The sequence below is a fragment of the Hippocampus zosterae genome, chromosome 18 (assembly GCF_025434085.1).
Source record: "Hippocampus zosterae strain Florida chromosome 18, ASM2543408v3, whole genome shotgun sequence".
In the NCBI taxonomy this organism is placed as follows: domain Eukaryota; kingdom Metazoa; phylum Chordata; class Actinopteri; order Syngnathiformes; family Syngnathidae; genus Hippocampus; species Hippocampus zosterae.
In genome coordinates, this window is record NC_067468.1 from 16,487,899 (window position 1) to 16,510,533 (window position 22,635).

Genomic DNA, 22,635 nt, shown 5'->3' on the forward strand with positions numbered 1-22,635 from the left:
TTTATCGTGCCAAGGCACGTTTCTTTCACTTGGTGAAAATGCGAAGAAAAAAATCATTTTAACAAGTAAGTTTTATATCGTTATTAGAGTCAAATATACATCAATGCCATATTTGAACATCTTTCATATTTATTCTCACTCACTTTGATAAATGGTTTGGATGAACACGAATCTGGTATCCTGGCAGCAATCGATGAAAGACAAAACTCTTCTATGTTTTTAGTTTTTACACTATTCAGGCCATTTCTTTAGCCGCTTTGGGTCCGAACATCTCATTTACAATGGCCTGGCAGGCGGCAAGTATGAATTGCTCTGCCATTTTTTTATTTAGCCACAAGTTCAACGACACGGTACCTTGCTTTCAAGGATCTCTCGTTTACCTTTTGCGATTTTCTCACGCACGTCGCTTGTTTCTCCGTGTGTTCACGCAGGCGATTAAAATACTCCACGTTGTTGTTTCGAGGTAAAGGGCGTTTTGTTTGGAGATGGACTTTAAGCTTACTTGGGACAATAGTGCTGTTGGAGAGTTGCTTTTCGCCACATACCGAGCACACCGGAGTCTGCGCCGTTGCCTCTCCGGTAAAAGTCAAGCCAATCCAAATGAAAGCTTTCGTCCGTCGTATTGTTTGGCGCCGGAAACTTCGCTCGTCTCGAAACACAAGGCGATTCGCTAGCAGCTGCTGCTCCCTACCGGCATGGAAGAGTACTACAACAATTACTTTGCCGGTGGGAAATTTCCCACGACACACCACAGGATTTGAAAAACACTGACCTAGAGGACTTCCATGCAGTTGAAAATACCCGAGGACAAATCTTAAGACCAAATTTCACCATCTAAATGCAACGCTCCTGTGACTTTAAAATAAAATTTCAAAACATGCACGTATTCCAGGGTTTTGATTTTAATTCAAAATAGACACATTTCTGTACAGAACAAAACCCACTATATCCACAGTCCTCCAGTGTCCAAATATATATTTTGGGGATGTCACAGTTGCCCGTGCGAGGAGTGCGATTTTCCACACTTTAATCCCTCAAAACGCTCCATGTGTCCAAAAAGCCGGACGAGTGAGAACACTTAAAAAAGGGAAAGAAAACTCTCAAGGTTTTATATTCAAAGTCCGACATGGCCACTCTTTGAGCGGAATGTTCTCATCAGTCTTTTCAATTGTAAACCAAGTCTTGTGTCAAAGCACAAATGTATGTTGCGCAGGTTTTGGGATTGACTGAACAGCAGTCGCAGTTGCCATCCCAAGCAGGAAGCTATCACGCGGCAAAGCCGGACACGATATGATTAAGGAACATGTCGTTTTCCTTAAAATGAGGCCACTAGCCATGTGTTTTCAATTCAAACATTCACCAAGTTGTGCTCCTCAAAAAAAAAAAAGACAAAAAAGAAAGTAAGCCCCAAAGTTTTTCTTGTCTAAAACACTCGATCAAACTCAGTCTGACTGGTGGTGGCGGGGTTTCTGTTCTGGTTGGGGGGCTGTTGGGGCATGTGCCCTCTCCGCCGAGGAGGAGCCAGATATTCAAACATGGAGGTGTTGTGGGTGGAAAGCATGTTCTTCAGGTCCGACGGCATCGGGTCGGACCAGAAAAAGTCATGGTTGAGCGCGTCGTCGCTGTCTGTACGCTGGGCCGGGTCCAGGACCAGCAGCTTGTCGATCAGATCCAGCGCGTAGGGGTCTTTGACGTAAGCTTTCAGGCGATCTTTCACTTTCCTCTTTTGGCCTTTGGGGAGCTCCATTTTCTGGTACAGCTCGTACTTCTTGTCTACGCCTGGCCAAACCTTCAGAAAACAAAGACCATCAATGAAAAACGGCGCTGCCTCGGCTAACAAGTGGCCCGTTTGTTTTTTCAAGCTGTAACGAGGTTTTTTTCGACGTACCTCAGCCGTGATGGAGCCACAAAGCTGGCTGATGAGAGTGAGCTGGTGCTGCTCGGTGTTCCCTTGCATGATGGGACTTCGCGTCCACATCTCTGCCATGATGCAGCCCGCTCCCCACAAGTCGATTGGGGGGCCGTAGTCTCGCTCACCTAGACCACACAAAGTAAAATCTTAGTCAAGGCTGCGGTTTGTGGAGGAAAGGGGTGCGGGGGGACAACTGAAAGCAGTCAGAAAGTTGGCTTTATTTTTTTTTCACAACTTTGCTCGAGCGGTCCGCGCTTGCATCTTTGTTTCGTGAAACATGAAAAGCTACAGAGGTGTTTTGCATAATTGTCGTCATCTGATTTATGAGTTTCTGATTGATGTTCACGCCGCTCTCGTTTGGCAGAATTTTGTCTTCTTACCAAGCAGCAATTCCGGAGGTCTGTACCACAGTGTGACCACACGGTTGGTGTAGCGGTTCCCTTGGCTGTTTTTGGCCAGGCTGAACGCTCGAGCCAAACCGAAGTCGGCTAGTTTCAGGACGCCGTCTCTGGTGATGAGCACGTTGGCCGCCTTCATGTCTCTGTGAAGGATCTGACAACAAAACGGCATCATGTACTCTATTAGTAAGGTGAAGAAGAAAACTGGTTGACCTTGTCGTTCCCGTCTGTTTAACAACAAACATTTGCTTTTCTTTTTTCCTCGACAACCCTGCGTATTTTTACACTACTTTATAAGATGTGCTCCAACTGTGAATTGGCCCTACCTTGTTTCTGTGAATGTAATACAATCCATTGAGCAACATTTGCATGACTTTCTTGATCTCCGCCAGGGTGAACTTCACATTGGTGTTGCTGAGCAGCCCGGCCAGGTCGTGCTCACAGAAGTCAAACACAAGGTAGATGCTGCCTTTGTATCGATTATACTGGGTAGCTGGAAGAATGATTGCAGACAAACATCATCCAAGCAATCAAAGGTTCACAACATATATTGCATTTTTGCGGTTGATTGACGTCACACCTTGAAAAAAAGAGCAATGATTGTTTGGACACCAACCTTTGGTTCTGCAGATCTCAATCAGATTCACCACATTCTCGTGTTTGAGCAGCTGCAGGATCTTTATCTCTCTCAGGGCAGTGATTGGGAACTGAGACAACAACCAGAGAGCAATTTTCCAAACTCAAAGTTTAGTCACTTGGACACACAACGACAGGTCTAGAAAAACGGTGCCCGATTAATTGAAGCTAACTGATGCACAGCGCCATTCATGCAGAGATGCTCAGAAAGGGCAAAACCTCTGGAAGTGAATCAATGATCCTAGAAAATCGGAATCTGGGGATCGGTCTCTAAGCTTGGTTTCCTTGCAATAAATTGATTGATTGATCGAAGATTAGGCTAATTGATGCCATTGAGAAGTTTGAGGCTGTCTAAAATTACAGACTATCCGTTTCCAAAACAAATGCTGTCTGGACTTTCCCCTGGATGGAAAAAAATAAAATCAAATAGCTGGGGCCAGACTAGCCTTAAAAAGTACTGAGGAAAACGTCTTACCCCTTCCTTCTCATTTTCCATTAAAACTTTCTTCAGTGCAACTTTCTTTCCAGTCTGTCGGTGTTTTGCTTTGAACACCTCCCTGTGAAAAACATGTTAAAGTAGACGAGTTGATCACGGGTAAACTCATATTAAACAATTGTGTGGTGTATTAAACTTTAAATGTATTATGGTTTTCTTATTATAAATGCGACAGAGTATATTAGACCAGAAAAATACACACAAATATAACCACGCACTCGGCTGCAACACGTTTGTTAAATAAAGTCTCACAGAAGAGGTCATCGTTATTCGTTGGCCGACCAGCTGTTAACATTTCTTGACATACGCTTAGTCGATTGCTTTGTTTACAAATCGTTAGCAACTAGCTTGGCAAGTCATGTTGAAACGTGGCGACGATTCTCTCTCAGGTATGTACATATATTACTCACCCAAATGTCCCTTGTCCTATTTTTGCTAGTTTTTCATATTTGGAGAACTCGTCACAGAAGGGGAATTCAACTCCATCGTAGTATTTGGACATAATGGCGGCCTCCCGGTCAGGCCTGCAGAGGAGACATTGCACTTGATATTAAGCGAACTATACACACGCTGAACAAACCAAAGTGCACATTAGAATCATAAGTAGGAAACATTTTGTGTATGCAATCTTACTTTTCAGCCCCGCCGGAGTTATTGTTTTTTTCTCGCTGCATGACTGCTTTCTCAATTGAGTCCGTTGTTTAGCATGTACAAGGAGTGCAGCACTTTCTTCTTCGTTTTGGCTTCGGTTTGCAACCAGCGTTCAAGCGCATTACCGCCACCAATTGGACTGGAGTGCAAAACAGTCGCTCGTTGGAACACATCAGCGCGACTTCCGGTGTTGCGAAACCAAACAATAGCAACGTGGGAATGTCAGCCGTTGCAGGTTAGAAGAGAAAACGCCCCTCATCGGTAAAGAGATTTGTTTTCAAAGGTCTCCCATATTTTTTTGGAGTGAAAATCTTTATCGAGACTATAAACAAACATGCGACATAGTAATTTGCTTCCGGGACGTCATGATAGACGTCACGCCCCAACACCATATTTGGCTCCAACTTCCCATGACAGCTCAACATGCAATAATGGTTTGTCTATCGTGCGTGTGGAAACCGTCCGTGTTCGCGGCGAGGCTCAGAAAGCGAGTCTGGCCGGGCTTTTCTGTTCCACACTATAGCACCAAGACTGCGCCTCATATTCCGGGAATGGACTACCAGGTCAGCACTGTCCGTACGAACCTTCCGCGGCACGCCGGTCGCTAGCTCGCCTGCTGGCTAACTTCTCAGACAAATTTGAACCGCAACTTTTGAGTTGCGTCAAAGTTTTTCCTCGGTAGTCATCATGGCTGACAGGAGGACGCTCCCAATAGGCCTTATTTGAGGAGAGAAAAATAGGCGAAGCCTCACGACTGTCCAGTCTCGATCTCGTGCGTCTGTGTCATCCGAAGCGTGGACGGAACTTTTGACTCAAACCGAAAGGCAATGATTGTGCCTTAGCCAAACGTCAAAGTGCAATTAGATAGAAAACCCAACACTGCTATTCTCTTTGCGAGTTAAATGGAAAGAGGCGGAGTCGAGGTTATTATGATGCTGTTTAATCGTCGCGGTGATGCCAAAGACTCTTATGTGAACTCGCAGTAAACGTTAAATCGCTCCCCGTGATTACTAAATTGCGATTTTCTTACCTCAATTGAATATGTAATCGCAATATTATCATTTTCAAGGTCCGCTCCCTAATTGTGAATAATATATGGGTGTGGAATACTGCAATATCAATTATTTAGAAATGTACTGAAAGTAAAATACATTTTTATCATCCAATGAAAGGCATACATTTTTTTCATGCGGCAAAATAAAGAGGCTCAATGTAGTCTTGGTAACTCAATTGTAATATGTAAAATGCTTCATGTAATTGTGGACAGCTTAATTGGGTTTCTAATCAAGTAGTAGTTGTGTTCTTTGAAAAAAAAAAAAGACCTTTGTTTTGTTGACAAAGGCGGTACACCTCATCAATGAACGATAAGAGCTCAATTTGAATCTGTAAATCAATACTGTATTCACAACTGTATTACATCAGCAAGATTGGGGCGATTGCGTGATTAATTCCAAAGTAGTAGCGGCTTGTAAAGGCTTTGCCCGCTTGCGTTTTAGGATGCAGTTTGTACCCTGAACACGCTCCAGACAAATGCCAGTGCTCTGGAGCAAGTACGGCGAGACCGGAGCCGACCTGAATTGCAGCTTCAGGCCATGCGGGGATTCCTGGAACGGGCCGGCCTCACTGTAAGTACTGTAGTAAGCTCAAATAGTCCGAAAGGTCACATTATATGGCTATAATCATTACAAACAAAGCTATTGCTGTTTGCTGTGATCCATTCATTACTTATTACATCATCCAGGTTATCTTGTGTTTTGTTTTTCAAAGGTGAAGGAACTAGACCACCTCAACATCATTCACGTGACCGGAACAAAGGGCAAGGTGAGTTGACCTGCTGTGAATGATGAAAGCAAAGCAAAGCACGTTTTTGGAACATGCAAGTTGTATGCTTTAATTAGAAAATATTTATTGAGTTATTAATGATTGCGTTCTCGGATTTAACTCGTGCAACGCCTCATGTTTTATGTACATCACTTTGTGGTTAAAGTCCTCAGAGAATAAAGTGAAGTCATTTAAGAAGGAATTGCCTAATACAAAATGCAATTTCCTTTTTTGTGTTTTCAGGGGTCAACGTGCGCATTCACTGAGCACATTTTGAGAGGTTATGGTTTCCGAACGGGATTTTACAGGTTCACACCGTTTTATGATTCATTCGACTCGCAATTCCGCGTGGGCAGATTTGGATTTTTTTTTTTTTTGGTGGAAAGCGCGTATCGAATGCTTATCAGCGCTTGTTTGTTTTTTTTTTCCCTCTGGTTGCAGTTCACCACATTTGGTGGAAGTAAGAGAGAGGATTCGAATCAACGGACAGCCGATTGGAAAAGACCTCTTTACCAAATATTTCTGGCAGATTTATGGACGGCTGGATGAAACAAAGGTGGGTCGGGCAACAGGTCGGTCGCACATGTAAGACTTGACGGCGTTTCATTTCACGTGGTACCGTCCATTAGCGAATACGTAGAAAACCTGCTGAGCATTAAGGCTTGTGAAATGGTTTTCAGTTGAGTTGTCTCGTCCCAAATGAGGCCCTTGACATGGCGATGAGGATGAGCCGCACGTGGCACCGGAATTGGTTCACATGACTTGCATCAAGTGACGTGGAATTCTCTCGTGACTGTTGTCGAAAAGTGCTAGCGCTTGCTATCCTGAAACTCGCTGGCATGTTCATTGACCCATTTGCAAATTAGAATTATAATATTTTTTTTATTTTTTATTTTAGGAAGCCCACGATGGGACAATGCCCGCGTACTTCCGCTTCCTCACCATCTTGGCCTTCCACGTCTTCCTTCAGGAAAAGGTGGGCATTCAGATTACAGCAGGTTTTCCAGTTTCAAGTTCAGATTCCATCGCTCCCGTGCCGCATAGCCAACAATTCGTTCCTCTACTTATCCAATGACATTGCTCAAGATATGCGCAACTACATTTGGAAGGAATCCTGCCAGTCTGATGTTTCGGTCTTTTTGTTCAGGTGGATTTGGCCGTGATTGAAGTTGGGATCGGTGGCGCGTATGACTGCACCAACATTATAAGGCAAGAAACGATTTCTGCTGTCATCATAAGCTCCAGGGAAGAAAAAAAACGAAGCGATGGACAGACGGGCTTTGCCGTTGTATTTGGAGCTACGGTTTGGATGTGTATCCCGTGGAAGCGCCGGTCGCAGTTAGTGTTTGCTCATATTTACCTTTTGCTTGGCTGCGCATCTCAACAGGAGACCGTGGGTGTGCGGCATCTCTTCTCTGGGGATCGATCACACGCAGATCCTCGGAGACACCATCGAGAAGATTGCCTGGCAAAAAGGGGGCATCTTTAAGGTCAGCACTTCATTGCTTTAAAAAAATTGGGCTTTTCCCCCCCCATCATGCGGCGGGATTTTTTGCTCTAACTCCCGTGTGCCCTTTTTCCTCCGTGTTTCTTTGTCCAATTTTTTATTTTTTTTTAGCCAGGGGTCCCTGCGTTCACCGTCAAACAGCCAGTAGAGGCCATGGAGGTGCTGAGGGGAAGGGCCAAAGAAATCAGCGTAAGCAAGCGTCCATTTGATGTACCCGTTTTTGGGACAGGGACCATAATCATGGAAAAAAACAAATGTCGAATTGCTAGTTTACTGCCCACCAATTCAATCTGGAACCATTTCAAGTCAATTCTTGAGCCTTTGTGCAATTTGGCCGAAGAATGTCTGATACCTTTCTTGATTTCGACAACCTGGGAATAGTTTGAAACAGTCTGGGTGTCAATTGATTTTGTACGACTGACCTTCTTGTCGCAGTGCCCCCTGTGGGTGTGTCCGGACTTTGAGGACTACCAGGCCAACTGTGGACCTTTAAAATTGGGCTTGGCGGGGCAGCACCAGCGATCCAACGCCTCGCTGGCCCTGCAGCTGAGTCACACTTGGTTGCAAAGGAGATGCCTGCCGGGTAAAGGCTTGGAGACTTGCGGGGGAAATTTAAACCTGGGGAAAAAAATTCAGAGGATTCTAAGCTTTTGTTTTGTTTTTTTGAACAGAGGAAAAGTTTTTATCTGCCGTTGTTGAGACTTCAAGTATACCTGCAGCAACTCCCTTCACGCCCTCCCCCGTCATGAAGAAAGGTACATCTTTGGAAAAGCCGGCCAGTAGCGCGCTCTATTTTGGGACCTTGAAAAAGATGATTGTGTTTCATCATTTAGTTTTTTTCCCCCCGAAAAGAAACACACAGCAACATTTAGTCATTAAAACAAATGTGCACATACGTCGGCCGCTTTGAATCATAAGCGTACGCGGGTCTCCGTGTTAAAACGTGCGATATTTGCGGAGAAACGGGTCACACCGGCGGATTGACTTCTTACCGTGCTTGTGTGTGCGCGTCAGGACTGGCAGACACCGAGTGGCCCGGACGAAATCAAACGATTCGACACGGCGCGGTCACGTACTTCTTGGATGGCGCTCACACCATGCGCAGTATGCAGGCCTGCGTCAGTTGGTTCCGAGAGACGGCGGCCCAGCGAGAATTGAACACGAGGTGCGCGCACGCGCACGCGAGCGGCGGTCTCGGCGGTCAACGCCCGATGGGAAGATGAACCTTGAAATCTGTGTTGCAGTGGACCCGTTGCGAGAATCTTGCTGTTTAATGCCACAGGGGAGAGAGACTGTGCGGCCATGCTCAAAGTTCTTGCGGTGCGTAGCTGGATGTACTGCTTGAAAAAAAAGGATTACGGTACATTACATTTGAATAAGACCAGATGGTTGACACTTTTTTTTTTCCTCTTCTTTTTTCAGCAATGCCATTTTGATTTTGCCGTGTTTTGTCCTAACATCACAGAGACCACCACGTCGGCTAATGCAGGTAAGAGTCCTCCGCTAGCTTCATTCACCGAAAACGTTCTTTTGCACGATTTGTAAATGGCAAACGCTTTCCGCAATTTCTCAGTGTGGATCGCGCGTGTGTCGTGTGGCACTTTGACCTTGATAAAGATGAGCAAAGCTTTCCCTTTTGCTTGTCAGACCAGCAGAACTTCAACGTGTCCGTGGAGCACATGCTGACTCGCTGCTTGGAGAACGAGAGAAGCTGGCGTCTGCACCAGAGCACGGGGAAAGCCAGTGGCACGCCGCTGCTAATCGAGGACGGGCTGCCTTTGGTCCCTGAGGAGAAAGAGACCACGTTGGTGTTTCCCTGCATCCTCAGCGCCCTCCAATGGATCACACAGGGAAGGGACGCGGCGCTGTCGCACCCTTCCAAAAACGCCATGCCCCTGAAAGCCAGCGTGATGGCCAAGGCCGCCCCACTGTGCGACGCAGCCGAGATCCACGTCCTGATCACTGGAAGCCTCCACCTGGTGGGAGGGGCACTCAAACATCTCGTCCCCGAATCCTCCAAGTACATTTGAGGCTGTTCAAATTGGAATTCCAACACAGGAATATGAATGTCAGTTTTAAAATGGACATTTCGTGCGACCCACAATAACGAAAGTGAGACTAACGATACCCCGTGTCAGTCATTTGGAGCGAGGCAGCCCCCCCCCATTCAGAATGGCCCAACTCGCATCAAACCTTTTGCACAACGGGCCGAGCTCAAGTCTTAAGTCCCACGTGAAGTCAATTGTGTTTACATAATGGGTACATTCAGCAAAACGAGCTAACGTTGTTTGTACTTCACTGATTCCAATTGCTACCTGTTGTATTTTCAATAAAATAAAAACATGTCGATACTGTATTGGAAGAACATTTATATTTGGAATACTTTTTTTTTTCTTTGAAAGAAAGCAGCTTCCGTCTTTTTTTTGGTCCATATTTAAATTACATTTGTCCGTGTAAATTAAACGAAAAAAAATTCTGTACAGTGTCTTGTATTTCGATTGTCGTAAGAGTTCTCTGCACTTTCATCGGATTGTAATACATGACGTTACACGTCCTGTTTATTCGTGTCAGGTGACCAAAATGTGTAGATTTCACACGGACGCAGGCCCTTACTTTAAATTGGTATTCAGTGGCATAAACACGAATGTTCACCCTGCGCAAAACTCGAGTTAACGATTTTTAAATGACACTTTTCACTTATCAAGTTTGTTGGGGATGAACGTCATTTGTAAGTCGTGAGTACTGAGTGTATGAAAAATGACATTTTTTCCTCTCACCATAGTTCCTACAAGGATGTGTATACAAATACAAATTTATATTTCAAATACAAATAAGGTTATTGTCGAATACGAATTCGTGTATTTAGTGGCAAAACTAGGAGAGTGCGCATGCGTGGATTAACCCGGACGAGACCGGATGTACAAATTGGCGCGGCGTAAGTGACGTCACTGTGCAAGGCGCCCTGCAGCTGGCGGTGAGTTTAAACGCGTCAGAGTTGAGGGCTGCAGGACGTAAAGTCGGAGGTGCCGGGGAGGGTTTTGGTCCACTTTTTTTCCCCCCCTAAAACAGAGGTGATGCCAGGAGACAGGTAACGTTATATTTCTTCACGCTTGATTTAAAACTGAACTTTGGGCCATTCCATCCCCCGTGTAACGAAACAAAGTTCCTCGGCGATGTTCCCGTTTCCGAATGGCTCTGGTCTTTCATGCTTAACTAGTTTCTAGGTTCAAATTGTGCAACGCTAAAAGTCTATCCGGTAAGACGTCCACTTTAAAATTGCCGGATCGCAAAATGAACAAGATTTAGCCTTATGCGTCCAGCGCACCGTGCTTAGCGGTGGTGGAGCCTTCTACCAGCCATCTATCCTTTCTCCGGAGTTTAACAATCCTTATATTCGGGGAAAGCCTTGCAGAGAGAGGTTTCTACGGTCGCTTTTCCTGAAAGTTGTATGCGCACGCGTTCCAGTCATTTAAATGACCGATGTTGAGAATTTGCGCGGTCAAAATGTTGTCCCAATATGGCGGGCGACGCTATCTTGCAGGGAAATGTTGTCTCGCGTTGCATTGTCCGCAGATCTTGAACGGCACCTTGTCATCCGCAATAAGGACGCAAAACGACACGCGTGTTGATTTCTCTCGCACCCAGCGTGCCTCTGCAGGATTTGCTTGGCTTCCATGTGCAAGGCTCCATGTTGTCCCAGGCCACGAGCAGCAGCGGCGGGGGCAGCGGCAACAAGCGCGAGTGGCAGCACGTCCTGACCGAGGGCCTGGACACTGAATGCACCCCAACGGAGCTCATCCAACAGTGGTCACCCGGGCCCAAACGCCAACACTCGGGGTGGAAGGGCAAAGAGAACGACGGAAAGCCTTTTGTCATTTCCAGACGATCGAGGAAGAGGAAGGAATCCGTGCTGGGTAAGAAGAGTTTGGGGTTTGTTTGTTTTTTTGAAAGTGTGCTAATTCGGTCATGCTGTAAAACTGCAAAGAAATGCATTTAAAATCAACCGCAAAGCTTCAGGTGTGACCGTAGTTGAAAAGTTTTGTGAAACATAAAATTGAGTTTTCCTTTTTTTAAGCATTCTTATTTTATTTTGCTAACGACTGTTTTATGTTATTTAGTTAGTTTTCCTCAACTAAAATAACAGCCGACCCCGTCCTGTCCTGATCATATCTGGTACCAAGTGTGGTGTGTTGATGGTGTTCGCAGAGGTTTCATGGGACCACCTACCAGATGAGCTGATCCTCAGGATCCTCTTCTTCCTCCCTCTGCAGGACCTCCTCAAGGCGTCCGTCACTTGTAGGCGATGGCATCGTTTGGCGTAAGTCTTGAGGCCCCCCCACCCCAAAAAAAATTTTTTTTTTAATTGTTAATGCAGCACACACGACAGCAAGAGGAAGATGCGATTGTTGTAAAACGATCTTTCCGATTGCGCAAACCTGAGTGGATGATTTGAGAAGCCCTTGGGTTGATGGCCTCTCGCTCGTCCCCTTCCAGGTTTGATGAGTCACTGTGGCATAGTGTGGACCTGGAGGGGGTGAGCGAGATGGCTCCGGCGCTGCGGCAGGCCTTGAAGACGGGGGTGCGCAGGCTGCGATGTCCTCGCTCTTTCATCAACGACCTGCAGCTAACGGGCATGTGGTGAGTTCCGGCATTCGTGTGGCTCGTCTGTCTGAGTTTAGTACCTAATTGGCCCTAATCACTTAGGAACTCTTTTTTTTTTTCATTTCCCCGCGTGCCGAATTCTACCAAACTCGATTGCGTTTTGTCCTGTTGTTTAGCGCACTGCAGATTGCCGAAATGGACCTTTCCAGCTCCATCATCACCACGCCCGCCTTGGAGAGCATCATCTGTCGCTGTCATCTGCTCCGGTGTCTTAGTCTGGAAGGCCTGCAACTGTCCGACAGCATTATCAGGTGAGTTCTCTCCTCCCCGCTGCCGCCGCCCCCTCTGGAATTGTGATCACAGCTTGCTACAGCCACGAACTGTTGTGAAATGCCAAATATGGTCACGTCATGTTGTAAAACGCAATTTACTCTATGTACTCCAAAGCGGGTGCCTTGCAACTGTTGCTAACGCGGACGTGGATTTCTTTTTGAAACGGGAGGACTCACATGTTGCCGCTTGGAATTTCTCTCGCAGGAGTCTGGCCCAGAACGCGCACCTGCGGCAGCTCAACCTGAGCGGCTGCTCCGACTTTGCCGCCGATGCTCTCGGCCACATGCTGCGATCCTGCTCCAGGTCCGACGACTCGTGATGTGAAATGCGAGCTTGGTGACACACTTATTTATTTTTTGAACTCTCCGAGATGGTGCTCTGGGTTTAAAGATAAATGGGAGCGCAAGGAAATTGCCGCTGCATCTTTCAACTAAGGGCGCCATCTGGAGGGGTGGCAAGAAATCACAAGTGCTTTCACCAAGCTTCCTTTTCCACCCATTTGCCATCACGAGCGCCCAACCTTCGTCTTCCTTTCCTTTTGTCGTCTCCTCGCTACAGAATAGAACAGTTGAACGTGTCCTGGTGCCAGTTCACCAACGATCACGTGAAGAGCGTCGTCAATCACGTCAGCGCCGCCGTTACGCACCTCAACCTCAGCGGCTACAGAGACGGCCTCACGCTAGATGGTGAGATCTTGACATCTTGTCAACTACGATTGAATCTTCGGGCGCAAACACAAAAAGATATCAGGGGCTGACTGTTCTCACTCTCTCTCCCTTTCTAGATGTGAAGGTCTTGGTTACAAGATGTCCTGATATTCATACGCTCGATTTGAGGTATGTTTTGTGTGCGTCAAGTGTTTTTGGCGACACAGCCATGTGCTTCCTTTACTCGAGAAAAATGACAAGGGGCTAAATTGCGTTCAACTCTTGTCGAAAAAGTCACTCTGCCGTAAGGTCGCGTTTACCTTCAGATGCCGCGGTAGAGTACTCGAGGAGGATTTTGTTCGTCCGCCCCCCTGAGTTCTTTTCCGTTGCAGCGACAGCGCCCAGTTGATGGCCGACTGCCTCCCGGCGCTCTCCGGGCTGCCGCGTCTGCAGCATCTGTCCTTGAGCCGCTGCTACCACATTCACGTGGCCGCCCTCAGGTGGGCTGCGCCCGCCGTCGGCGCCGCCGCTCTCGTTTTAGGGGCCGTCTTCATTGCAGTCGACTTGCGTTCTTGGCTTTGCAGTGACCTCGGGAAGACCTTCCCGGCGCTGCGTTACTTGGAAGTCTTCGGCCTCGTCAACGACGGCCACTTGTCGTCCTTGAGGAAGGAAAGCCCCGGCGTTTCCATCAACGGCATGCCTTTCTCGGCCGTCGCCCGGCCCACGCCGGCCGGCGCCAGCCACGGCATGTGGGACAGGAAAATTCGACTGCGCTTCAAGCCGTCGGCCTTTTGACCTTTGACCTCCGGTGCAGGAGGAGTCCAAAAAGAAACGTTTGTAGGTCGCTTAGGGAATTTATCAAGCGACTGGTGTTGTTAGCAAGCTTTCGACGCCACGTTGAATCTGCGGAGAGGCTCATAACATGTCGGATGAGGTCCTTCGACATTTCTGAGAGTTGGTCTCCAACCTGTCTTCTATTCAGTGTTTCAATGATATTTTTTCTACATGGAACTCGAGTATAAGTGGCAGATTTTCTGACAAATCGGCCAAAGTTGCATCCGATCGGCCGCCCCGCCGCCGAGTGCGTGCCGGACTGAAGCGGGTGCCAACGAAAGCTGCTCTTTGCAAGACCGGATCAAGTTGGACCTTCTTGTCCTTTTGGATGAACGGTTGCCGTTCGTATTTTCTATTCAAATGGAATTCTCATCTGCAAATAAAACAAGAGAGTGCCAAAGCCTTTCTGAGCGTCATTTCCATTTTATTAGTGGACGTCGAATGTGCTCACGCTTGACCTTTTTTCTTTATGCGCCAAATAGTACGGCGGTGCAACGGTTTGGCTCGGCACTCCCCAACCCCCCCACCCGCCGGTAACCGGGCCACGGCCCATTTTGCTGGCACTCGAGCTGACTTCAACATAACAGGCACTCCATCTCAGAATCACCAAACGAGCTGCTTTTTTTTTCCTACTCGACATTTGACCAGGAGCAAAAGGCCCCTCTCGCCGTTCAATTCTCTTTCGCACGCTCATCTTTCTTTAAAATCTTATCGGATGCTAGCACAACTACAAAAATATCTTTTCGGAACAAAGACAAAAAGTATTTCCCCCCGAAACCCACGGTTGTCGTAACAGTTGCCTCGTTGTCGGTCTTACGCGCTGCGGCCTCAGTTATCCAGAACGAGCGTGCGGAGGCGATCGTCCTCGCTCATGCCGATGGTCGCGATGGCGCCGTCGTTGAACTCGAAGGAGCTCCCGCCGTCCACCACCATGCAGGCGTCCCAGCAGCGAGAGCGAACGCACACTCTAAAGGGAGAGAGAGAGCACAGTTGAGCCCAGAGAGCGTTCGGTCTCGGGAGGCAAGCGGCGGCGGCCACCGACTTGCTGGCGAAGCCTCTCTGCCGGCTACTGGAGAACACTCGGTTCACAATCGGCTCCCGGATGCTGAAGAACAAGCGGCGGTCCTCGGGACTGAACACCAGCGACTCGTTGTACTCGTCGGTCACTGAGCGCGCAAAAAAAAAAAAAAGGACGGCGTTGAGAAAAGCCAACTGTGAAGAAGGGCCTCGGACAAGCTCACCTTTCTCGATGAATTCGAGGTGGAGCGGAATGGCCAGGCCCGTTTGGCATTTTCCTGAAAGAAAGAAAGGAGCGACGCGCTGACGGGCGACCGGAGACATGCTTCGGTTTCACAGACTTTTTAATAAGGCGAGGTACCTATTTTTAAGATCTCGTTCACCGCTTGCTCAGCAAGTTTGTTGATGTTATATGACCTGGAGGCAGGGGAGGAGGGAAAAAAATAAACAAGTCTTCAACAATCAAGCGGTCGGGCCTCGATTCCCCTTACGGAGAAATAAAAAGAACCCACGCAAACGGCCGAAAACCCCTTTTGCAGCGTATCCACAGCTGGGTGCGCTTACCAGGCTTTGGATCCTGTTCCTGTACAAATGCTGAGCCCCGAACTCTTCTGCTTTTCCCACGGGCCGTCATCCACCGAGATCTCATAGTAGGACGCCCTGAAGGAAGAGAGCAAGTTCAAGGGGGGGGGCGACAAGCCGAGACGGACGACCCTGATGGCGGTCGCTTCGGCGCCACCTGGACGAAAGAGACTCTCCGATGAAGATCTCATTCAGGCTCCTGACGGGGAGTAGCCGGGGCTTAGAGGAGCTTTCGTTGGGCGTTCCGGTTTCTGGGAAAACGGACAAGAGGAGCCACGTTTGAGAGCAAACAAAAGCCCGCAAAAGTGTGGCGAGGGGGCAAAAAAGGAGGCGGGGCCGAGACCTACTCTGTCGGTTGCCGACGGTGGTGATGCGATGGGCCTGGCTGTGCTGCACCAGGCTCAGCTGCTGCTCGTGCAGGTCGAGTGGCGTGGGATTTACGCCGGTGCCCTCAAGGTGCAGTCGCAGCCTTTGGCGCCACTGCCACCTGAAAGCCACATCGAGAAGCTCAGAAGCAGATGCGCTCCCCGATACGACCACACAGCCTCGCTTTGATGCCGCGTACTCGGCCTGGCCCGTGAAGGACATTTTTCATTGAGTGGAAATCAAAAAGTACATTCCCTCAAATATCAAAACCACGCTCTCCTAACTCAAGAACATCAACATGAAAACAGTCAGTGATTGCAAAATAACAGCTCCTTGCAAGATAAACGACGCGCCGATGAACAAGAATATTTACGCACCTGAACTCACCACGGAAGAGTTTCCCCAGCGCCTCTGGGAATTTGCGAGTGTACTTGACAGGCAAGCACAGATGACCCTCTGACCTTTTTTTAGAGACCAAAATACACAAGAGTTTGTGATTTCTATTTTTTTGGAGGGGGGGGGGGTGAGGATGATGAGACAATTAGTTGGAGCAGAGCATTGTATTTACTTCAAATACAATATTTATTTATTCAAATACAGAGCACTGTATTTGAATGAATTGTGTTGTGTGGTACCTCTCCGGGTCTGTGTTTACTCCAACAACTGGTTTGTCCTTGCTCAAAACTTTACTGGCAACAAGCAGCATTGTCCCGTCACCTAACAAAACAAGCTGCAGTTAGAGAACGTGGAACTGGACAAGTTTTTGAAGTTTTAGGAAGGAAAAAAAACAACAGGTAGCCACCGCCATGCTCCCGCTCGACTTTGCAGTTTGATAGAGTGGCAGATCGTGTATGTGAGAGAGACAAAGAACTAAATGAAACGTACGCAAACTTACCTCCAGCAGATATGATGGCATCTGCCCACTGCACTACTTCGGCATCATATTCGCCCCTTTTCACCACTTTCACTTCAATTCCTTCATTCCTACAAACACATTTCAAAGTGCCTTACGCAGGAGCACCCACCGCAAGGCAAAAAAAAAAAAACACCATCTCCAAGTTTAGCCGCGATGATCTGTTTGGACGGCATCTTACTGCAGGCTTTTCACAATGTGCTCCACGTTGCTTGTGTGGATGTTGTGTCTTTCCAGCAGGCCGCTGTAGCTGGAACCCTTCATAGCAAGCTGCGAAACACATTCAAAGTTCATGTTTTGTTTAAAAAAATCTTCAATCGGCTTTCAGCATCAAGTAAGGACACTCAAGTCTCACCAGGTGCTTTAGATCCTCCTCGGAGAGTCCCGCATAACGATAACGTTGCTGTTCGAACTCGTATCGAGTCGTCTTGGTAACCACCGCGACTTTGCCAGGTTTGAAGCCGTAGTTTGGTTGGGTTGAAGAGTAGCGCGAGGAGGTGTGAATTGGACGTAGGGAAGTTCGACTCGCCACGTGACGCCCAAAGCACACCAACGTCGTCACCGAACGGCTAGCCATGCTTTAAGAAACGCAAAAACACTCAACTCCGAGTACCCCAAAGTGTGCTGAGCGACGTACCCGTTCGGTGCGAGTCGTAAGCGTCCAACAGAACGACTCGCGTCAAGTTTGTTCATCCATTTGTAGTGGCGAGGGTCTCTTCAATAAGAAGCGGGAGTACTACGCAAAATCTGGAAGGTCACCGTGTCCACAGGCTTACGTGAACTGTGGAGAACTTTTAATAGTTCTCCAGTCGCTAACATCGAACACTGGTGCACATGTCATAGACGAAGTGCTTTTCGTGCCCGTCTGTTATTGCGGGTACCAGTACAAGGCTAGCACGTTGTTAAAATATTGTAAACAAGAAGTCCCATGCTTGATGTAGCGACTGGTTCAATCTTATCGTAAATTGGACCGAAACTGCGTCCTACACACACTCCCACTAATGGCTTTAATAAACGACGGGAAAATTAAAATTCCAAAACAAAGTGTGGACCTGACCGCTCGATACGACCGTGGAGCTTCTTTGGCAGTCCAACTAGCACGTATTTTTCCTACGTAATGACGTCAACGCACTCCTATTGGCTACGTGGAGGATGATGTCAGATTAGTGGGTGTGTAGTGTTAGTAAAGTCGTTGAACATGTGGTGCGTTTCCAGTGAGGTAAAATAATTGGAATTTAAAAATACGTCGGTTCAATACTTTTCATCTTAAGACTTTGAGTTACAAAGATTTTCTATTGAATATTAAGATGTCATGTATGTCAGAGGGATAAGCGACCAATGGGAGATCATTTTCCAATTTGTCTTCTGCGGTGTCCCGCCCTGTCCCTTTTGCTCCCTCTCTCTCCTCCCGATTATCGTATGGGTAGGAGAGCACCATCTATCTCTCCTCATATTCTGCGTTCTGCAGTTTGACAGGCTGCTCCTCAAAGAACCCCAACGGCTTTTTTCAGTACACCTGCAAGGTAGGCCTTAGTTAGCTGAGAAGTACTTAACAGCATATTTTCTGCCTTGAAATGACCGGCTCACATGTTGTGCATTGCATGAGGTGCTTGTGAATTGTTAGTATTTAATTTTGTGTGTGTACCAATCAGATTTACATAAATCATCCCAAAACTTCACTTCTCAACTTCACCGACTGTAAATTTGTGCTCGACTGCAGCAGGATGCAGCGTTTCAGAGAAGGCATCCACATCCGCACCATGAAAGCCAAGAGGAAAGTGGAGGAGATCTCCAAAGAGGACATCCAGACTTTCCTAAAAAAGAATGCCTTTGTTCTGTTCACGGTCGGTGCAGTGATTGCAGGTGGGTATGCCTCATCAAAGTAGACAGAGGGAGCGGGGGTCGGGGGGAAAGAGTATTCATATGATACGGAGGCTCCTTCACCTCCGTTGCCTTTTCAGGGATCATTTTGGGCTTTGCGTTGCGTCCCTACAAGATGTCCTATCGAGAGGTGAAGTACTTCTCTTTCCCTGGAGAGCTACTGATGAGAATGCTGCAGATGCTTGTTCTACCCTTACTGGTCTCCAGTCTAATAACAGGTATAAAAAAATTTAAAAGAGCTGTCTTGGTCATAAATCTGTCAGCGGATCATGGATGATATTTTGTTTTGTGTCGTGCTTTTTGAAAATGTGTTTGTTTGGGTTATGTTTGTCGACCCTGGTGCGCTTTAGGAATGGCAGCACTGGACAGCAAAGCCTCGGGGAAAATGGGCATGAGAGCTGTGATTTACTACATGACCACCACCTTCATCGCCGTCTTCATCGGTATCCTCATCGTCCTGATCATTCACCCGGGAAAAGGATCGAAAGAGGAGTTTGGGAAGCAACAGATGATCGAGCAAGTCAGTCCAGCAGATGCCTTTTTGGATCTGATCAGGTAGCTGGCAATGAAATACCAAAAGTAGACTATCGGACGCTGCTTGAAACCTTGCTGCCCAGTTCAACTGTCTCTAACTGACTGCTTTTTCAGAAATATGTTTCCTCCAAATTTGGTGCAAGCCTGCACACAACAGGTGAGCCACCGGAATAAGAACGTCACGCAAAAGTGGCCCGTTTTCGTTCCGTATTCAAAGCCGTGTAGACATTCACCCTCCTGCTAGCCACCAAAAGTCTCCCGCTTCACCTATTAGCATCGTCACTTCTAACAGACCTTTTTTCTCCATTCGGTGTTATTCTACTGCGTAACAAATGCATAATGATATAAAATAATGCAGAGAACAAAAAAAAAAGGACCAATCCGGAATAAGAAATACGCTTGACAATGTAAACAGATTCATTTTGAAGTTATGAGTCTCCATACGCCGTTAGCATCCTTGCTACTTGGAAACGTGAATGATCAAAATGTAACACGAGCGATTGCCGCTTTCGTCCTCTCTTTGTCCAGTTCAAAACCAAATATGGAAAACGAGTCATTCACGTGAGCGTGAGCGTCGTCGTGAACGACACCCTCTTTAACGCAACCAACGGCACCGAGGAAGTCACGGAGCTCACCCGAGAGGAGGTGATCCCCGTGCCCGGTCAGGTGAACGGAGTCAACGCGCTGGGCTTGGTGGTCTTCTCGATGTGCTTCGGGCTGATCATCGGCAACATGAAGGAGCACGGCCAACTCCTGAGGGATTTCTTTGACAGCCTCAACGAAGCCATCATGCAGCTGGTTGCTCTCATCATGTGGTGGGACTTCACGTCGTTTGCTTCCTGTAGCACATGCATCTCCACCGCACGCGCACGTCTCTTAACTTGACCTCCTTGTGCCGTCAGGTACGCTCCCATTGGTATCCTGTTCCTCATTGCGGGAAAAATAGTGGAGATGGACGATCTTACGCAAATGGGGGGCCAGTTGGGCATGTACACCATCACGGTCATCATTGGTCTGATGATCCACGCCATTCTTATTCTTCCCACGCTGTATTTTGTCATCACTCGGCAGAACCCTTTCATTTTCATTGCCGGGCTCTTGCAGGCTCTGGTCACCGCATTGGGCACCTCTTCAAGGTGAGTCCCCAATCCGACCGCCCATCGCGGAAATGGTAGTAATCGTGTCCCGTGTCGCCGCCAAGTCTCATTTCCGCGCCGTCGTCTCGCAGCTCGGCCACCCTCCCCGTCACGTTCAAATGCCTGGAGGAAAACAACAAAATCGACAAGCGGATCACTCGCTTTGTGTTGCCGGTGGGTGCCACCATCAACATGGACGGCACCGCTCTCTATGAAGCGCTGGCGGCCATTTTTATTGCCCAAGTCAACAACGTCGAGATGAACTTTGGACAGATCATTACCATCAGGTAAGAATGTCCAAACGGGGGGGATTGGGGGGGGGGGCTACGGCAAAGAAGACCAAATCCATACGGATGAAGTCTCTGCCCTGTGATCAAGCATTACAGCGACGGCAGCAAGTATCGGAGCCGCCGGGATCCCGCAAGCAGGCCTGGTCACCATGGTGATTGTGTTGACCTCCGTTGGACTTCCGACTGACGACATCACTCTGATCATTGCGGTCGATTGGTTTCTGTGAGTATCCCGGGTGTTCAAGAATGTGACGCCGTGTAGAGGCGAGCCCGCAGTCAGACGCGGACAGACGTGAATGACCGTTGTCTCTCCAAAGGCCCAAAGTATCCCCACCTCGACCACCACCACCTAGTGACACACTTTTTCATTCTCCCTCAAGTCCTGCTCCACATCTTTCCCTTTGTGTTGAATATTTTCTGCAGTGAGTTTTAACATAGAAACATAATTAGGTTTCCCAAATTAATAATTCCAATTAGAAGACCCTGCTCGGCAAACTGGGGCAATGTGGAAAAATCCCTGTCTTCTCTACCAGGCTGGTCCAAATATGAACATCTCTCCTTTTTATAGACCACAGCAGAACAGACGAGTAGCGAGCAGTATTTACGAACATTGTTATGATTTGGATTGGATTGGATTTCCGTTTGACGTGAGCTTGGAGAAGCGTGTAAAGGATAAAGAAGAGGGGGGCTGAGCACCGGGCCTTGGAGGACACCTTGGAGGACCGGGGCTGTGTCGGACTGAGATTTATTAATGCTGATGAACTGGCAGTGCCAGTGATGTTAAGAGAGGACTTAAGACGGGTGCGGAGGATGGAGTCATTTACCGGGTCAAGAGCGGCACTGAGGTCGAGTCGGATGAGAAGAAGGGCTGTTGCCGTGCCACGATAGGATCGGAAGCCGGATTGAAATGGCTCGTAGAGGTTATGGGAGTCGAGGAGGCGACAATTCGTTCGAGTACTTTTGAAACAACAGAGGACGGACTGAGGTCAGACTTAAAACCGAGTAACGGGTCACCAAGATTCAACCACATTGCCCCCACTAAAATCAAAACGTTCACGCAGTTTAATTTGGATTGCGAAAAACGTACCGTCCAGTGACGTTGCGCGTCCTCTTTCTTTTGTGTGCTAGTGACCGCCTGCGTACCACCACCAATGTTTTGGGGGATTCCATTGGAGCCGGCATCATAGAGTTCCTCTCTCGGCACGAGCTTCGCAGCAAGGATGTGGAGATGGGAAATTCTGTCCTGGAGGAGCGAGAGAGAAAGAAACCGTACAAACTCATTTCACAGGATAGTGACTTGGAAAATGACAAACGCGGTCACAACGAATCAAGCATGTAGTTCTTCATCAATCGCTGCTCCAGCTTTTGAACGTGTGCAACCGATGCCGTTTTGTTTTGCAAAGTCTCGCTTTGAGTTCACGCCACGATTGGTTTTTACGTTGATCCACAAAAGGCACATTGAATACATTCCTCTTCCAGCCAAAATAACCCAGACTGGTTGCTTTGATTACATAGTCTAGGACTGCTGTTTTTTTTAATACTTAGTATATGAATGAATGCTCATTGATGTAATGTCATATGATCTTCATCTAAGGGGCGGGGGCGTGCATGCATGGCTTTGTGGCCAATTAGGTATTTGGCGTGAAGTGCCGCAATGTATTTTTAAAATAAAGCCAAAAAGACTTAAAAAAGCAGGTTGCAGGTTAGAACAGTGTCAGACGATACTGATTTTTTTCACCAATCGTTCTTATCGCTTCAAATATTGTTGCGCGTAACTTCCTTAAAGGCTTTCCATAAATCTACTATGGTCTCCTATTGCTATTTAATATTACCATGTTAAAAATGCATGTGTGGACGTTGACATTTTTAATCAACCCAGACAAATAAACACATTTGACTGTTGGATGGAAACGATCAATATTTTATCGCAAAATAAAGTGTTTGCATTGTCTACGTTTTGTGTTGTGGGCTTGTGGATGTTGTGTTTCCGTGGCCGAACTGCTGGTTCTCCGGATTTCTCCCATTGGTCAGATTTCAAAGTAGTCCTTTTCGAAATGGACGTCCCCCCCCAACAAAATC

The 22,635-nt window shown here is 47.5% G+C and overlaps 5 protein-coding genes across 6 annotated transcripts; 3 read left to right on the forward strand and 2 right to left on the reverse strand.

Moving 5' to 3' along the window:
* Positions 1-886: 886 nt before the first annotated feature.
* cdk9 (cyclin-dependent kinase 9 (CDC2-related kinase)) lies at positions 887-4,248 on the reverse strand. The gene is made up of 8 exons (XM_052051993.1): positions 4,076-4,248; positions 3,853-3,966; positions 3,422-3,503; positions 2,927-3,017; positions 2,637-2,803; positions 2,293-2,464; positions 1,889-2,037; positions 887-1,789 (listed from the first exon to the last, which is right to left on the reverse strand). Exons 1-8 carry the CDS (start codon positions 4,114-4,116, stop codon positions 1,424-1,426), a joined length of 1,182 nt encoding a protein of 393 aa, XP_051907953.1. The 5' UTR covers positions 4,117-4,248; the 3' UTR covers positions 887-1,423.
* Positions 4,249-4,485: 237 nt separating this feature from the next.
* Positions 4,486-9,777, forward strand: fpgs (folylpolyglutamate synthase). The gene is made up of 15 exons (XM_052051992.1): positions 4,486-4,656; positions 5,590-5,718; positions 5,861-5,914; positions 6,158-6,222; positions 6,356-6,470; positions 6,813-6,890; positions 7,062-7,123; positions 7,302-7,404; positions 7,533-7,610; positions 7,857-8,004; positions 8,093-8,176; positions 8,436-8,586; positions 8,666-8,741; positions 8,844-8,910; positions 9,069-9,777. The coding sequence occupies exons 1-15, from the start codon at positions 4,504-4,506 to the stop codon at positions 9,449-9,451; spliced, it is 1,746 nt and encodes a 581-aa protein (XP_051907952.1). The 5' UTR covers positions 4,486-4,503; the 3' UTR covers positions 9,452-9,777.
* Positions 9,778-10,340: 563 nt separating this feature from the next.
* skp2 (S-phase kinase-associated protein 2, E3 ubiquitin protein ligase) lies at positions 10,341-14,229 on the forward strand. Its single transcript, XM_052051869.1, has 10 exons — positions 10,341-10,509; positions 11,067-11,335; positions 11,628-11,739; positions 11,916-12,059; positions 12,200-12,334; positions 12,561-12,659; positions 12,915-13,042; positions 13,141-13,192; positions 13,396-13,503; positions 13,588-14,229. Exons 1-10 carry the CDS (start codon positions 10,496-10,498, stop codon positions 13,796-13,798), a joined length of 1,272 nt encoding a protein of 423 aa, XP_051907829.1. The 5' UTR covers positions 10,341-10,495; the 3' UTR covers positions 13,799-14,229.
* An 11-nt stretch (positions 14,230-14,240) lies between these two features.
* On the reverse strand, positions 14,241-19,914 carry nadk2 (NAD kinase 2, mitochondrial). 2 transcript variants are annotated; one of them, XM_052051871.1, is made up of 13 exons: positions 19,766-19,914; positions 17,071-17,293; positions 16,897-16,985; positions 16,698-16,786; positions 16,438-16,519; positions 16,180-16,263; positions 15,784-15,923; positions 15,594-15,687; positions 15,419-15,514; positions 15,216-15,271; positions 15,079-15,132; positions 14,880-15,003; positions 14,241-14,804 (listed from the first exon to the last, which is right to left on the reverse strand). In XM_052051871.1, exons 2-13 carry the CDS (start codon positions 17,290-17,292, stop codon positions 14,666-14,668), a joined length of 1,269 nt encoding a protein of 422 aa, XP_051907831.1. In that variant the 5' UTR covers position 17,293; positions 19,766-19,914; the 3' UTR covers positions 14,241-14,665. The 2 variants fall into 2 exon arrangements, with proteins under 2 accessions (XP_051907831.1, XP_051907830.1); XM_052051870.1 differs by lacking the exon at positions 19,766-19,914 and having other exon boundaries at positions 17,071-18,009.
* Positions 18,150-22,514, forward strand: LOC127591603 (excitatory amino acid transporter 1-like). The gene is made up of 10 exons (XM_052051862.1): positions 18,150-18,238; positions 18,439-18,578; positions 18,677-18,814; positions 18,947-19,151; positions 19,245-19,287; positions 19,659-19,945; positions 20,033-20,266; positions 20,359-20,553; positions 20,645-20,779; positions 21,685-22,514. Exons 2-10 carry the CDS (start codon positions 18,440-18,442, stop codon positions 21,893-21,895), a joined length of 1,587 nt encoding a protein of 528 aa, XP_051907822.1. The 5' UTR covers positions 18,150-18,238; position 18,439; the 3' UTR covers positions 21,896-22,514.
* Positions 22,515-22,635: the final 121 nt, after the last annotated feature.

What these genes read in the sequence shown, in the direction of transcription:
- cdk9 (XM_052051993.1), bottom strand. Translation starts at nt 4,116, where the DNA reads ATGCAGCGAGAAAAAAACAATAACTCCGGCGGGGCTGAAAA. An exon ending in AACTCCGGCGGGGCTGAAAA is followed by an intron (nt 3,967 to 4,075) that starts GTAAGATTGCAT and finishes TCTCCTCTGCAG; the next exon opens with GCCTGACCGGGAGGCCGCCA. An exon ending in TGAGATCTGCAGAACCAAAG is followed by an intron (nt 2,804 to 2,926) that starts GTTGGTGTCCAA and finishes TCATTCTTCCAG; the next exon opens with CTACCCAGTATAATCGATAC.
- fpgs (XM_052051992.1), top strand. Translation starts at nt 4,504, where the DNA reads ATGACAGCTCAACATGCAATAATGGTTTGTCTATCGTGCGTGTGGAAA. An exon ending in TGGAACGGGCCGGCCTCACT is followed by an intron (nt 5,719 to 5,860) that starts GTAAGTACTGTA and finishes TGTTTTTCAAAG; the next exon opens with GTGAAGGAACTAGACCACCT. An exon ending in ACGTCTTCCTTCAGGAAAAG is followed by an intron (nt 6,891 to 7,061) that starts GTGGGCATTCAG and finishes CTTTTTGTTCAG; the next exon opens with GTGGATTTGGCCGTGATTGA.
- skp2 (XM_052051869.1), top strand. An exon ending in AGGCGATGGCATCGTTTGGC is followed by an intron (nt 11,740 to 11,915) that starts GTAAGTCTTGAG and finishes GTCCCCTTCCAG; the next exon opens with GTTTGATGAGTCACTGTGGC. An exon ending in CTGCAGCTAACGGGCATGTG is followed by an intron (nt 12,060 to 12,199) that starts GTGAGTTCCGGC and finishes CCTGTTGTTTAG; the next exon opens with CGCACTGCAGATTGCCGAAA.
- nadk2 (XM_052051871.1), bottom strand. Translation starts at nt 17,292, where the DNA reads ATGGCTAGCCGTTCGGTGACGACGTTGGTGTGCTTTGGGCGTCACGTG. An exon ending in GTAAACACAGACCCGGAGAG is followed by an intron (nt 16,264 to 16,437) that starts GTACCACACAAC and finishes CTCTAAAAAAAG; the next exon opens with GTCAGAGGGTCATCTGTGCT. An exon ending in GGAACAGGATCCAAAGCCTG is followed by an intron (nt 15,272 to 15,418) that starts GTAAGCGCACCC and finishes CCCTGCCTCCAG; the next exon opens with GTCATATAACATCAACAAAC.
- LOC127591603 (XM_052051862.1), top strand. Translation starts at nt 18,440, where the DNA reads ATGCAGCGTTTCAGAGAAGGCATCCACATCCGCACCATGAAAGCCAAG. An exon ending in GCATTGGGCACCTCTTCAAG is followed by an intron (nt 20,267 to 20,358) that starts GTGAGTCCCCAA and finishes GTCGTCTCGCAG; the next exon opens with CTCGGCCACCCTCCCCGTCA. An exon ending in ATTGCGGTCGATTGGTTTCT is followed by an intron (nt 20,780 to 21,684) that starts GTGAGTATCCCG and finishes TTTGTGTGCTAG; the next exon opens with TGACCGCCTGCGTACCACCA.